The 12,845-nt window shown below is 43.1% G+C and overlaps 1 protein-coding gene across 1 annotated transcript in view; it reads left to right on the top strand.

Moving 5' to 3' along the window:
* The window catches only part of LOC104290621 (phospholipid-transporting ATPase ID-like), a 101,355-nt gene that overhangs the window by 59,129 nt on the left and 29,381 nt on the right, over nt 1-12,845 (top strand). Inside the window, exons 4-10 of the mRNA XM_009889739.1 lie at nt 694-792; nt 1,851-1,912; nt 3,181-3,253; nt 3,442-3,512; nt 4,692-4,774; nt 8,688-8,846; nt 9,818-9,906. Of these exons, the coding sequence (XP_009888041.1) occupies nt 694-792; nt 1,851-1,912; nt 3,181-3,253; nt 3,442-3,512; nt 4,692-4,774; nt 8,688-8,846; nt 9,818-9,906 (636 nt within the window). The remainder of the gene's footprint in view (nt 1-693; nt 793-1,850; nt 1,913-3,180; nt 3,254-3,441; nt 3,513-4,691; nt 4,775-8,687; nt 8,847-9,817; nt 9,907-12,845) is intronic.

Here is a 12,845-nt window from a genome sequence, read left to right as displayed (position 1 = left end):
TGCCCAAATCCAATCTGATGGACACAGTGATGCTGGTATCACATTGCTTCCATCATTAGTGCTGTTCTTCTTGAGGAAGGGAGGAACTATGCTGGGGTAAGACGTCCATCTCTGCATCACTGAAGGCATGACACGGTCACCTTCAACTCTTGGGTCCTCTCACTATTAAAGATGTGGTAAACAAAAATGGCTCTGTTGATCTTGGAAGAGCAAGGTCAGCCCTGGCAACAGCTGTGTGTTTTTTATTGATATGAGCTTTACTTCAGCAAAATGTGAAGAGTTACTGAAACAAAAAATAGAAGGATTGGAAGGCTCTGCACAGCAGGCCTTGTTCAGATGGCTCTGGATCCCTCAGAGCAGGCTTGGCCATGTCAGTGCCTCCATATAAATCCACTGGGGACTTTGCAATCCTAATGTTACAAACAACAAGAAAGAGCAACCCACTGCACTTCCTGACAGCTCCATGTTTATAATCTAAATTAAAGCTTGGTTTGTAAGCAAAGCATGGCTTCCCCGGACCTCCCACTGTTGTGGGGTCACATATAAGTGATGGAGCTGCATTTCTGTCTTTATTGTGTATTGAGGTATCATAGAAAAATATTATCTACAGCTTGCACAGAAAACAGTGTGCTTTGTTTCCGTCTCTGATGAACTGGCAGGAAATTTCTCAACTCAGATCTTTTCTTCCTACAGTTGATTCCTCAGATTTCCTCGCTGGCCTGGTTTACAACGGTGGTGCCCCTAGTGCTGGTGTTGGCTGTATCGGGAGTCAAGGATGCCATTGATGATTTTGTAAGATCTGTGTTGCTGACCTGTACTTTGCAGTTTGCCTCTGGTTCTTCAGCACAATCACTGAAGCAAACTGCTTAAAATAAACAAGGCCAGTGGCAGGCAGTTGGAGAACTGGTCTGTCATCAAGATGGGGTCTGAGATTAGATCCCCAAATCTATCATTCATTACCTAAAAAGGAGCTAGCATTTCCTAATTGCTGAGCAGCTCAGCCACTCCATCGACTTCCTCTGAAAACTGCTCAGCTTGTCTGAAAATGTTGTCACTGATAGATATGTCTGGATGCATGCGCAGAGTTCTGTTCGTAGGCTTCCACTTCGGAGAACTCATCTTCTGCCATCTGGCTGCAACGTAAGGGGAAAAAAGGAACTAAGCATACAACCTGTGTGGGATTTTTCAAACTTGCCCAACTTTGTCTGAAGTCTGCTCCCACCAGAGCTAACGGTCAAAGTTCCATTTATTTCATGCGGCGACCTTAGAGCTGAGTTTAGCACCTTATTTTCTCTCATTATTAAAATAACTTTGGTGCTCTATGGAGACACGGTGCAGCTTTGCAAGTGGGCAGGTGAGAGGTGGCGAGGTGCTCTCCCAGGGAGCAATGCCAACCTGGTGTGGCGGGAGGTGTCCCTGCCCATGGCAGGGAGGTTGGACCCATATGATCTTTAAGGTCGCTTCCAACCCAAGCCGTTCTATGATTCTATGATGATCTGTGGCCACTTTCCATATCAGAGAAGAGGAATGAATTTCGCTGGTGTTTATGAAACTGTGATGGGCAGGACCAACACCAGCGGAGTCAAGACTGTGCTAAGTGACATATAAGGCTCTACCCTCTTTCTTCCCTCCAAGAGCGAGCCCCGTGTTGCCTGTTGCTCTTTGCAGTCCTCGTACGCCCTGTGTTACTAGTGTAAAAGTGGGCTTGAATATGACTCAGCTGTGACTCTAATCTGCCTGACCCATTCAGCCAGCTGGGTGAAAACCTGAAACGTTAATGAACTGCCTACAGCTCTCTTGTGTGCTTGGTTTCCTGGAAATGCCTCTTAATGTACTGATCAAATTTTCAGAATCGACACAAAAGCGACAAACACGTCAACAACCGCCCAGTCCAGGTCCTGATCAATGGCATGTAAGTCCTTTTTCTTTTGCTGTAGTTTTGACTGGGGAGAACATTTTATTATTATTTTTTTTTTCTGTGTGCTTCCAAAGCGTCACTAAACAATTTAAAATCTAATTGTCTTTCACACCATTAGTTTGCTGTTCATTTCTGGACTATGTGTCTGATTAATGAACCCAAGACACAGTACCACAATCAGTGCAGACATTATGGCTGTGATCCTGCACTGACAAAAAGTAAATTTTTTCTGTTCCTGGATGTATATGTTTAAATAAATGATACTTTGAGAGTATTGTATTATGTTACTCCTCATCCTAGAAATGACAAGCAAGGCTATCTTCCTATGTCCATTTATGTTCATAGCATTTATTTCTGCATTAAGCAAAACTAGGCATTATCAACAAGTTATTTTAAATTAAGAAGTAGGAAGAGCTTCCCTATACGTGTCATAATACTTTGAGTGTGTGTAGCACTTCTGACTGATATACTCAAAACATTTCAGCTGTGTGCTTTGCACATTGTACTTTTAGCACTGTTCTTTCCTGCAGAAAAAACGGCAGAGGCTTTGGCTTTTGTGGCAGACAGATGTGCTGTTTAGTTGCAGCTCCATGGAATCCAGCTGTGTGTAGGACACAGTTGTAGGCAGCTGTGAAGTCTCTTGTGACTTTCTTTTCTGTACTATAGATAGCAGTTTGTTGTTGTCATCCAACAGATGATCAAACAGTTAAAAATATAACTGGAAACTGAAGAACAAGAACATACTTTTTCTGCTTTCTGCTAAGTAAACCAGTTTCTTACTTTACTGTGTATTAGTTACAGTGTCTAGGAAACATATATTGAAAGAGAAATTTTCTAATATTTTGCCTTTGTTCAAAAACTGGGAACCGTGGGGCCTGCCCAACTCCAACCAACATTCAAAAAGCAAGGCTGAGCTGAAGTCAGGCTCAAATACCCAGTCCTGTTTTGATTTAGCTCTTGGTATTTCTGACCTGTAGACTTTGCATGCACAGCTATCATGACTTGTTGACGTTGGTGCCTGTGCTTTAGCTGTCTGTTTGCATGCACGTCTTGCTTAGCGCTGTGAAGGCCACTGCAGACGCAGGTGTATTGTGGTGGTCCCTTAGCTTAGTATGGATCAGGCCACGTCATGGCACATCCATCTTGCCGACAACCTAAGTCCTGATGGCACCTACAGTCTGGCTTCAGGAGCAGAGGGGAACATCCTACTTTCCCAAGTGGTGTTTGCTTTATGTGCCTACTTACTAGGAGCTTTCTTGCAGGTTAAAGGATGAAAAATGGATGAATGTCCAAGTGGGGGATATAATAAAACTAGAAAACAACAACTTTGTGACGGTGAGTATAGTTTCTCTCCATCCTGCTCACAGTTAGTCTCTAATTACTCTTATCACTCACACGCAAATTAGTCAGTAGTGATGATGACTGCCTCAGAAACCTGCAGTGTGCAGAAGCCACAAGCAGCATTGCAGTGCCATGCCCTCTGACCGACTGAACTCATGCCAAATCTGTCTGTCTGTGTTCAGGCCGATCTACTGCTACTGTCGAGCAGCGAGCCGCACAGCCTGACGTACATCGAGACAGCTGAACTGGACGGGTAGGTGAGCCCAGCCCTCGGCTGTGATCATGGCTGCCAGATTGTCTCTGGTGACCCTGGGTGCTGCAAGCTTACCTGCAATAGCTTTGGTACCTAGAGTTTCCTAATACGTAGAATAAACTTTGGGTAGGTGTCTTGAAAATAACATCTCCTGGTGGATACTTTTGCCAAACGTCACGTTAGCAGGGGACTTTACTTTTTATTTTTAGTGACAGTTCTTCTAATGCTGAGAGTTAGTTACAAAGGTGTTCCTGCGATATCACAGGTCACTGGCAGAAGCTTTCTGTTTCTTGTATCTCCCTTAGTCTTTTCTCTTAGCTAGATTATCTGGGTGAGATAATGACAATGAATAGCTCTAGTAATCTCCTTTGGACTGCTATACCATAATATTAATGCATGCATACTGCAAAGGCTTCCAAACGTTGCTCACTTCAGGGCACAACTGGCCACAAGTCAGAGGGCTGCAACTAATTTGTAGTAATTGGAATAAACTGGAGCTGACGTCATCTTTACAACCCAATTTGCATTACCTTTTCTGCATTGCCTGGAGCTAGCATCTGCTTGAAGGACTAAGCAACACCAAACAGATCAAAAATTGTGTCTCCCAGGACCCTACAGACAGCCCTCTGGACTCCCCCTGTCTTATTTCTGCTGAAAATAAGCTTGTAGTTCTTGTACACACAAGTGCCAGGGAACCATTTTAGGAAGCCCTGAACAAATGTAGTGTTTCTTCAATGTTGCATTTCATACTCCCCAGCTAGCTTGTCCCAGGACTGGAGTGCTCTTCAGGACTGGAATACCATGGGAGAAGATCCAGAGCTCTCCTATATGCTCAGACACCTCAGGGTTCAGTGTGGTCAGGGTGTCAGGACAGACAGTGAGATGCTCAGGGAGATGAGACGCCTGATCTTGCACTTTGTGGTCAAAATGAGAAGTCAAAGCCACCTCACCCTCTTTGGTACCATGGTACCATCTCCAGAATTATTTGGGACTACCTGTCTTTGCAGCTGAAAGAGGCAACTGCACCCTTTGGCCATGTAAAAAAGGCATATGATGGCCTGGTCCATCAGATGTCTAAGGAAGAAGACTGTCCTCAAGAACAGAAGTGACTTTCGGGGAGAGCTTTCAGTTCACGTATGACTTTCAGTTCATGTTTTTGTCTCATGTTATTTGTCACAGTGAAACAAACCTGAAGGTGAAGCAGGCACTGACAGTCACTGCAGAGCTTGGGGAAGATCTTCAGAAACTGACAGAGTTCAATGGTGAGTCTACATGGAAAATTCACTTCCCAGAGGTTTTGCCCAAACACCAGAGCCCAGAGAGTGCCTGGGAGTCTTCCCTCTAGGCTGTCTGCTGCTCCCTCATAGGACCCCTCTGGATGCAGCGGCAGGAAAACAGAGTGGGCACATCACAGTCTGCCCAATGGATATCAACAGTATACGTAGAGAAAGAGGTGCCCCTTTGCTCGCAGGTCTCTCTGTGCTGTGCCTGGCTATAACCTGAAACTGCATCGGTGGGAATTCTCCTTCTGGCTGCACACTTTCCTTTATCATCAGTCTGTGCACATTGAGACTACCCACCTCAAACCTCGACACAAGAGTTCGTGTAATTGCATAGTGGAAACTGTGTCCCCCAAACCGCATGCTTAGTTCTGATCTCAAATTATTTTCACAATGCACTTTTACATTGATACAGAAATGCTGATGTGTCAATTACAGTTAGCTTCTGAGCAGCAGTACTTTCCAGACACTGTGCTGACCTGAGGACTGACTCTGTGCATGCAGCACAGGTAGCTTCTTCCCAGCCCGAAGGCTCCCCCTGCCAGTACTTCTCTCCTCTCTCAATGCCACAATGAAGGCTGCATTTTAAGATATTTAAAAAGCAGTATGGATGTAATTTAGGGGCAACATGTCCTTCCTTAGCACTGTTTTGTATATCAAATTTAGAATGGAATGGAGTGGAATGGAGTGGAGTGGAATGGAATGGAATGGAATGGAATGGAATCGAATCGAATCGAATCGAATCGAATAAAACAGACTATTTTATTTGGAAGGGACCTACAATGACCATCACGTCCAACTGCCGGACTACTTCAGGGCTGACCAAAAGTTAAAGCAACTACAGCATTGTCCAAATGCCTCTGAAACGCTGACAGGTTTGGGGCATTGACCACCTCTTTAGGAAGCCTGTTCCGGTGTGTGACCACCCTCTTGGTGAAAAAATGCTTCCTAATGTCCAGTCCAAACCTCCCTGATGCAGCTTTGAACCATTCCCACATGTCCTGTCACTGGGTAGCAGGGAATATATAGCAGCACATACACAGAAAGGAGCCAGACCTGTCAAAACCAGAATACTCCATGCTCACACATCATCTGTCTTCGGGGAGAGGATGGGGGAACAGACCAAGTGGTGTTACTCACGCTCCGTGGTGTCCTGCTGGCTTAGGTATGAGGGCAGGATTACGGGAAGAGTCTGTATGGAAAGGGGTGGGGTGAGTGCTGCTGTCCTTGGAACATCTCAAGGACTGCAGGCTCTCAGGAAATATTTTTAGATAAAGAGGAAAAATAATTAAAAAAAAAAAAATCTCTTCGAAAGAACTGGATGATTCCAGGACAAAAGGTGGGGACGTGGCAGAGAGTTAGCGTAGCTACCAGTAGGTCCCTGGTAGAGCAATCCAACGTCATGGGCTTTTCCTTTGCTTTCTACATTGAGGTTTTATGCAATAATGTGTGTGGTCTCAGCTGAGTGTCATATGAGTACATCAGGACTCCTCAGAAGTGATGGCTGAGGTTCTGAGTGTTTTAGGTTTTGAGGAATATGTTTTTACAGGTGCAGTCGGACGCTTTATGTTAATAGTCGGAGTGGCATGCCTTAACTATTTTCCTGAAGAGGCTGCACTGTATATCAACTTGTAAGCAAAATGTTAATCTCAAATAATTTTTCAAGCATTTTCTGTGTAAAGCTTATCTAAGGATACTGCATTCTTGAAAGTGCGCAATTGAATAAATGTTTCCAAATATTTTGGAAAATTAAAACTATTTTTATCAAATATTTATTTGTTCTTCAAATCTCTATTATAGTTATACTGTAAATAAAAGTGGCCTCTTCATAATACTTAACATGAATAAAATGTTTCCCAGGATGATTTATATTTGGCAGAGTACTGGGAAGAGTGCCTGGAATCAGACCCAACCTTGCATTTCCCTTAGCAAACTTCTGTAGAAGTATTTAAATATTTATGTAACTCTTTATCTAGTTAATTCTTAAGACAGGAAGAGAGGAAAGGGTTGAGCAGCTAATACAGGCACTCAGTGGAATGCTTAATGTGAGTTATTATGTTTGTTGACATCGCAATGGTACAGATAAGGAAGATGCTTGCAAAACACTGACCTTCTTCATTTGATTTGGGGAGCTGGGAGATGAGAAAGGAAACAATACTGTTCAGTTACCTACTACTTATCACATGTAGACTTGGTAGTATTTAACTCTTTTCAGGTGAAATGCATTCCAGATGTCTTTTTGCTCTTAGTGGGAGGGGGATACAGGAGGCACGGTGCCTTGCTGGGGTATCTTCAGCTGCACGGTTAGTGCGGTCAGTGCAGGTATATTGAGTGAATCTCTAGAGCGTCTCATTTTTTTGTGATCGGTCCAATTTGGATGAATCTCTTCTGATCTCAAAATCAGCATATCAGTAACCCAGACCAACCCACTTACTGGAAAGAAGGTGCGGATGTTGACATGACACAGATATTGTCCCACAGCGGGCATGAGGAGAGGCACAGTCTTCCTGGTGGGGGACCATGCCCTGGGTTTCGTTCACCAAAATCTCATTGTGCCGTGTGTCAGGTTGCACTGCAAAGCCTCTGGATTCTTTGTGCTTTTCAAGGGGCTGCGAAGGCTGTAGCGAGACAGGTCTGGTTACTGTAGACTTTTAGAAATGATGATGGAGTACAGGACTGATTGTTCTTGGGTTAACTCGATGATAAAATAGTTGTTAGTATGAGCTCTGACGTCACATGTGTCACAGAATTTCCTAAGCACTTCATCCTTCAAGATGGATGATTTGGCTGCCCTAAAGTAGAGCTGCTTTTCTACGAAAAGAACACCCATTCTTGATTTTAAAATTTGCAGTGGTGGGGAATGCCACAATACTTAAAAGTTGTACTTTTTTTTCTGGACTTCTCTAGATTTTGCTTCCAGTCTCTTGAGCCTGGTGTGTTTTGTCTGAGAACAGCTGGAAGAGCTGCATTCTCTGCAAATGCTAGTTCTTATGTAGATATTTGCAGCCTGTGACCAAAATAACTTTAATGTTCCCGCTGATTAACTGAACAGACTGAACTCTTGGAATCCCTTTCAATAAGGCATATTCGTATTTTCCAGTTGTTTTCAACACATCCACAGGGCTCTGCTGTGAATCTTCAGATCTCAGGTGCAAATGTTGATTTGTTTTTTATTCATTTAGTCAGTTATTTATAGTCATTTTTATACCAAAGTATCTGAGTTTACAGTTTTGTGTGAACGCATTTTATTACAAGAAATAAATATAAGGCAAGGAAACAGAAACAGGCTCTCCAATCATTTACACTTTCAACTGCAAAGGTAGCTGTACCCTTTTTTATGTGCCTCTGGGAGTTAAGGGATAAAACAGATTAAATTTAAAAAAACAGTGAACAAAGACACCTCACTTAATTACTCTATTGCAGGCTTCAGGCTATGATTTTTCTCGCTTGGTGTCCTGCAGTTTTAAAGAAAATGGAATAGGAATTATGTGAGGTCAGCACTTTTATCTAAAGTTATCCAGTGACGTCCTACCACTATGAACTTGCTGTGAAAGGACTGAAAGTATGTTGCTGGTTCAACATTTCTTCTCACCTGCACAGAAGCTGTGGAAACTGTTTTGAACTCTACCAGTACAAAATTGCCACGTTCAAAGAACAGCATAAGCGCAAATTTATTGTGGTCCAATGGATTATAACATGAATATGGGGAAGGAGCAATATCCCAAAACATCAGTAAATATAGGAAACAAGATGGGAATGCAGGGTGAGGAGTGGACTGCAGCTATAGTGCTACATATTTCCTATCTGGAGACCAGCTGAGAATGCAGTATTGACACATATTTCTGGGCCAAGAAGATTTCCATCATCTTTTTTTCTTTTTACTTTCCTTTTACAGGTGAAGTTAAATGTGAGGCACCAAATAACAAACTGGATAAGTTCACGGGAACTCTTACTCTTCGAGGAGAGAAGTATGCCCTGGACAATGAGAAGATGTTGCTGAGGGGCTGTACGATTAGGAACACAGAGTGGTGCTTTGGCCTTGTTATTTATGCTGGTAGGTAGAAAAAAATGACGTGAATTGCAAAGCACAGCAGCACTAATGTGGAAGTACATCACACCCATTATGCACAAAGGAACCAAGAATTTTCTTCTTTGGAAAATACAATTCTACTAGGTATAAGAACAAAAGCGAAACAATACATGAGATCCCTTGTCTTAACTCTAGGCTAGAAATTATGCATATTACAAGGGATTTTAATCTAAGAATTTTTTTATAGTGAAAGAGAAAACTGGATTGCAAATGCTACATTACAACATCCAATTCCATCTTGATTAAGTGCTTCAGTAAGCAGAAGTAGTCTTTTATTTCAGGAATGCATGCAGCAAAGTACATGAGAGAAGCCTTGGTCAATCAATAAGAAAGACTATAAGAATTAAGTCTGCTTAAGAATTAAAGCTGAATTAAATCTGCCTTTACAGGCCCACACTGCCCCAGTTGGAGTCTTTCTCTCACCAGGCTTGTTCAAATTTTTTCACTCTTTAGTGTATTCGATTAAAAATTCCATCATTTTAATGTTATTTTAATCCATATTGGAATATCAAGGTCATCAATAATATTATTGTAGACCATTAAATCTATGTTTTTTATGAGCATAGACCTGCTATTGTTTCTACACTGCTGTAGACATGTGAGATGATGTATAACTTGTCACTAATAACAGAGCAGTATCAGGTATTCTGTGAAAAGTAATTAAACCTGAAAGGGAGGATTGACTGTTCAAAGAAGAGAGCAGGATGAAAATCTAGAATTAATGACTTTATGTGACTCTCTCCATATAATCTAAGGCAAGTGACTTAACCTTTTTCTGCCTAATTTTCCCCCCAGCACTGCAAACTGTATGTACCTGCCTTCAAGAAAGCTGTGATGGGTATTTATGCTGTAAAGCACAGTGGGGCCTCAGAGGGAATCAGATTTAGAACTGCTAAGCTTTATTACTAAAATTCATGAGTGTGTTTCATCTCCAGGGCCAGACACCAAATTAATGCAGAACAGTGGAAAAACAACTTTTAAACGGACGAGCATTGATCGGCTCATGAATGTCCTTGTGTTGGTGGTAAGTCTGATTAATGTATCTTCATTTCTTCAGATGTATTCATCATTTCCAGATGCTCCACCTCTTTGTCCACACAAATGAGGAAATAGCAGAAGTGACTAATGATAAAAAGAAAAATTATATAATAATTTATTAGTAGCCTGAGTTCTGCAGCGCCTCTGCCAGCCTATTTGCAAAGCAAGGCCATTACATTGACAGTGTTAAGGACCTTTCTTCTGAGCTTTTCATTTGCTCTGCTCTCCCTCGCTCTGCTTTTTTTTTTTTTTTTTTTGAGAATCACTTTGAAGCCCGCAAATGCGTTTTTTTTTTCCTTAGCAATTTTGTCATTTTTTATTTAAATAAACATTACCAGTTCTTCCTCTTCTTTCTAATTTATCGTCATCTTTGGTGACATCTGCATAGGACTTAGTAATTGAGTTTGTTAATTTACATGATGACAGCTTCTGACTTAACACATTAGGGTAAAATGTTAGATATGGTCTCATTAATACTCAGAAACTGGTGTTTTTAGCAGCTGGGAAATTTGAGAACACTAATCTTATATAGCAGACAATCTCCTCAAATTAGAAAACAGATCTGATTTGAGGTTTAAGCTTGTCAGTGGTTTTAACAAATGGCAAACACTTCCAGGCAGAGGTAGTGATTCTTTTATGAAGAGTCTCCCAAGATTTTACCACTTGAGTTCAAAGCTGCTCAGGGAAGGAAGACATGCACTTTAGCACCGCTTTACTTGATGTTGCTTGAAGAGAAGATCTTTAGTTTTAGGCTTTTTTGCAAGTTTTTCATGCTCTTTCATGCATGCTGCACCACCTTCTGTTTATGACTCTGGGAAGGTCTGGTGGCCACTGTTCCCTCTTCTTCCCTCCTGCCCTTGCTCTCCAGCCCAGCCTGACAGCGTGGATCCATTCCCAGGTGCTGGAGCAAGCCCTGGGAAAGGCAGAGCGCGAGGTGTCCGACAGCAGCCTGCCCATCACAGCCAGGCTGCCCTGAGCGCTCGCTGCCCTGCGTGACTTCATGCCTCCTCAGCACTGGGGCTTAATGCACAAACATCTCCAACGCTGACCCGCTCTCCAACCTCGCCACTTCACCACAGCCCCTGTCCTCCTGCTTTTTTTCTCAGGATCCCGACAGCTTTAGGTGAGCCCATGGATGAGAGTTGTTACAGAGCAGGTTGTGCCTCTGTGAGACTGAAATAGTACCCATGCAGCAGCAGCGGCTCTCCCAACTCCCAGAGCTGTGAAGCAGTGTCCTGAATATTCTGTGTGTGCGCATTTGCTGTAAAGCAGGGCCACAGCGCAGAGAGGCACTCCAGAGTCATCTTCAAGCCCTCTTGAGTCCTTGCTTCATGTACAGTAAGAACACACCCTTGACTGTAGAAGTATTACACCAGTCTCTGCCAAGTGAAAATCTTGATTACCGTCATCAGCTTGTTTTCCTCAGTGTTTTCTTCCATTGCGCTTAAGGGGACAGCAAAATCTAGCAAAGTTTGGGCCTCTTACATTCAAAATTTTGCAAGCATTTGAGAAAATTCACATTTTCTTAGGTGTTCTGCTATGCTTTAGCTGGAAAGGAGGATGGGCTGTGGGGTAGGGCTGTAGGGGATCCACAGGGCAGAGAAACGGAGCAGAAAAAAGCTGAATAGGGAACTCGGAATTTAGCATTCAATTAAGGTTTGCCAAATCTCCTTTCGCAAGTCAAGGGTCCCACCCAGAGCTTTCAGTTTGTTTGGCCTCTCTTCATGGCTGCGAACAAGATGAATTTACCTCCTGGCTCCGTTTTAAAAAACCGAGCAAGTTGCAGCTGATTGCATCAGCCTCTGCCTGGGTTCCCGGGTGCTGATGGAGCCAAGGGTGTGTTTTTTCTCCTTCACACATTTTTAAGGTACCTAACATTTTGGTGTCTAACTAAAGCTCTGCCCTACCCTAAGCACCAGGCTCTTTGCACACACAAGGGATGTGGCATCAGGTCCTTCCAGCTCAGTGGGTGGCCGAAGGTGACATAGCGTGGTCGTAAAATAAGCCAGTATATTGCGCTCTTGAGTTTGGAAATACAAAGCAGCCAGAGCTTGCTATAAATAGCTCATTTTAAGTGTATTGAAACTTGTTCCATGTTAACACTGGCAAAGCTATTTTGTGTTTAATTGTCCATAAAACTTCCAGGCAGAAAGCAGTGTTTAAGCAGGGCTTGCCAATGTCCTGGTTAAATGTCGCCCTGGTCTGTCCCAACAAGGGTTAATCAGGAGTGAACCTTTCCAGATGGCAACCATAGCTGTTTTTTCACATTTGGAAGTGTTTCTCAGGGATCTGAGAGAGCAGTGAATGTTCCTCCACCGGGGATGCACCTGCCAGCTCCAGCAATGCTTTTTCCTCCAAAACTTGCTTTTTAGCAGGTTTGGGGAAGCACGTTTTCAGAGAAATAGGGCTGTCACCTTCATCTCTTATGCAACTCATTGCTTCAAATCCTGGAGCAGAACTCAAAAGTGCCAATAAAGAAACTGAGACAGTTTGAATTCACAGTCTGACAGGAAACGTTTGTCAAAAGTCGCCTGTTCTTTACAAAAGTCCTACTCAGTCCTGCAGAGGATCTGTTGCAGGCAAGGCATGGGCAGCACCCAGGGAGGGAGGATGTTTACGGTGGGAAGCCCCATGAGCATGCACAAGCCTACAGTTGGGGTTTTTTCATGTCCTCTTGCGGAGCTGTGGTTATGATTACAACAACCTTTACACAGTTGTTCCTCCAGACAGAAATTAATCTCTGGGGCCACTGTTAACGGCTTGTTCTTTTCACAGAATCACAGAATTTTCAGAGTTGGAAGGGACCTCTAGAGATCATCTAGTCCAACTCCCCTGCTAAAGCAGGATTGCCTGGAGCACATTACTCAGGACTGCATCCAGGCGGGTCTTGAAAATCTCCAGAGAAGGGGACTCCACAACCCCCCT

Source organism: Charadrius vociferus, unplaced genomic scaffold (assembly GCF_000708025.1).
Source record: "Charadrius vociferus isolate BGI_N301 unplaced genomic scaffold, ASM70802v2 scaffold37, whole genome shotgun sequence".
Taxonomy (NCBI): Eukaryota; Metazoa; Chordata; class Aves; order Charadriiformes; family Charadriidae; genus Charadrius; species Charadrius vociferus.
The sequence above is the reverse complement of the archived record's forward strand: the minus strand, read 5'-3'. Positions and strand labels throughout refer to the sequence as shown.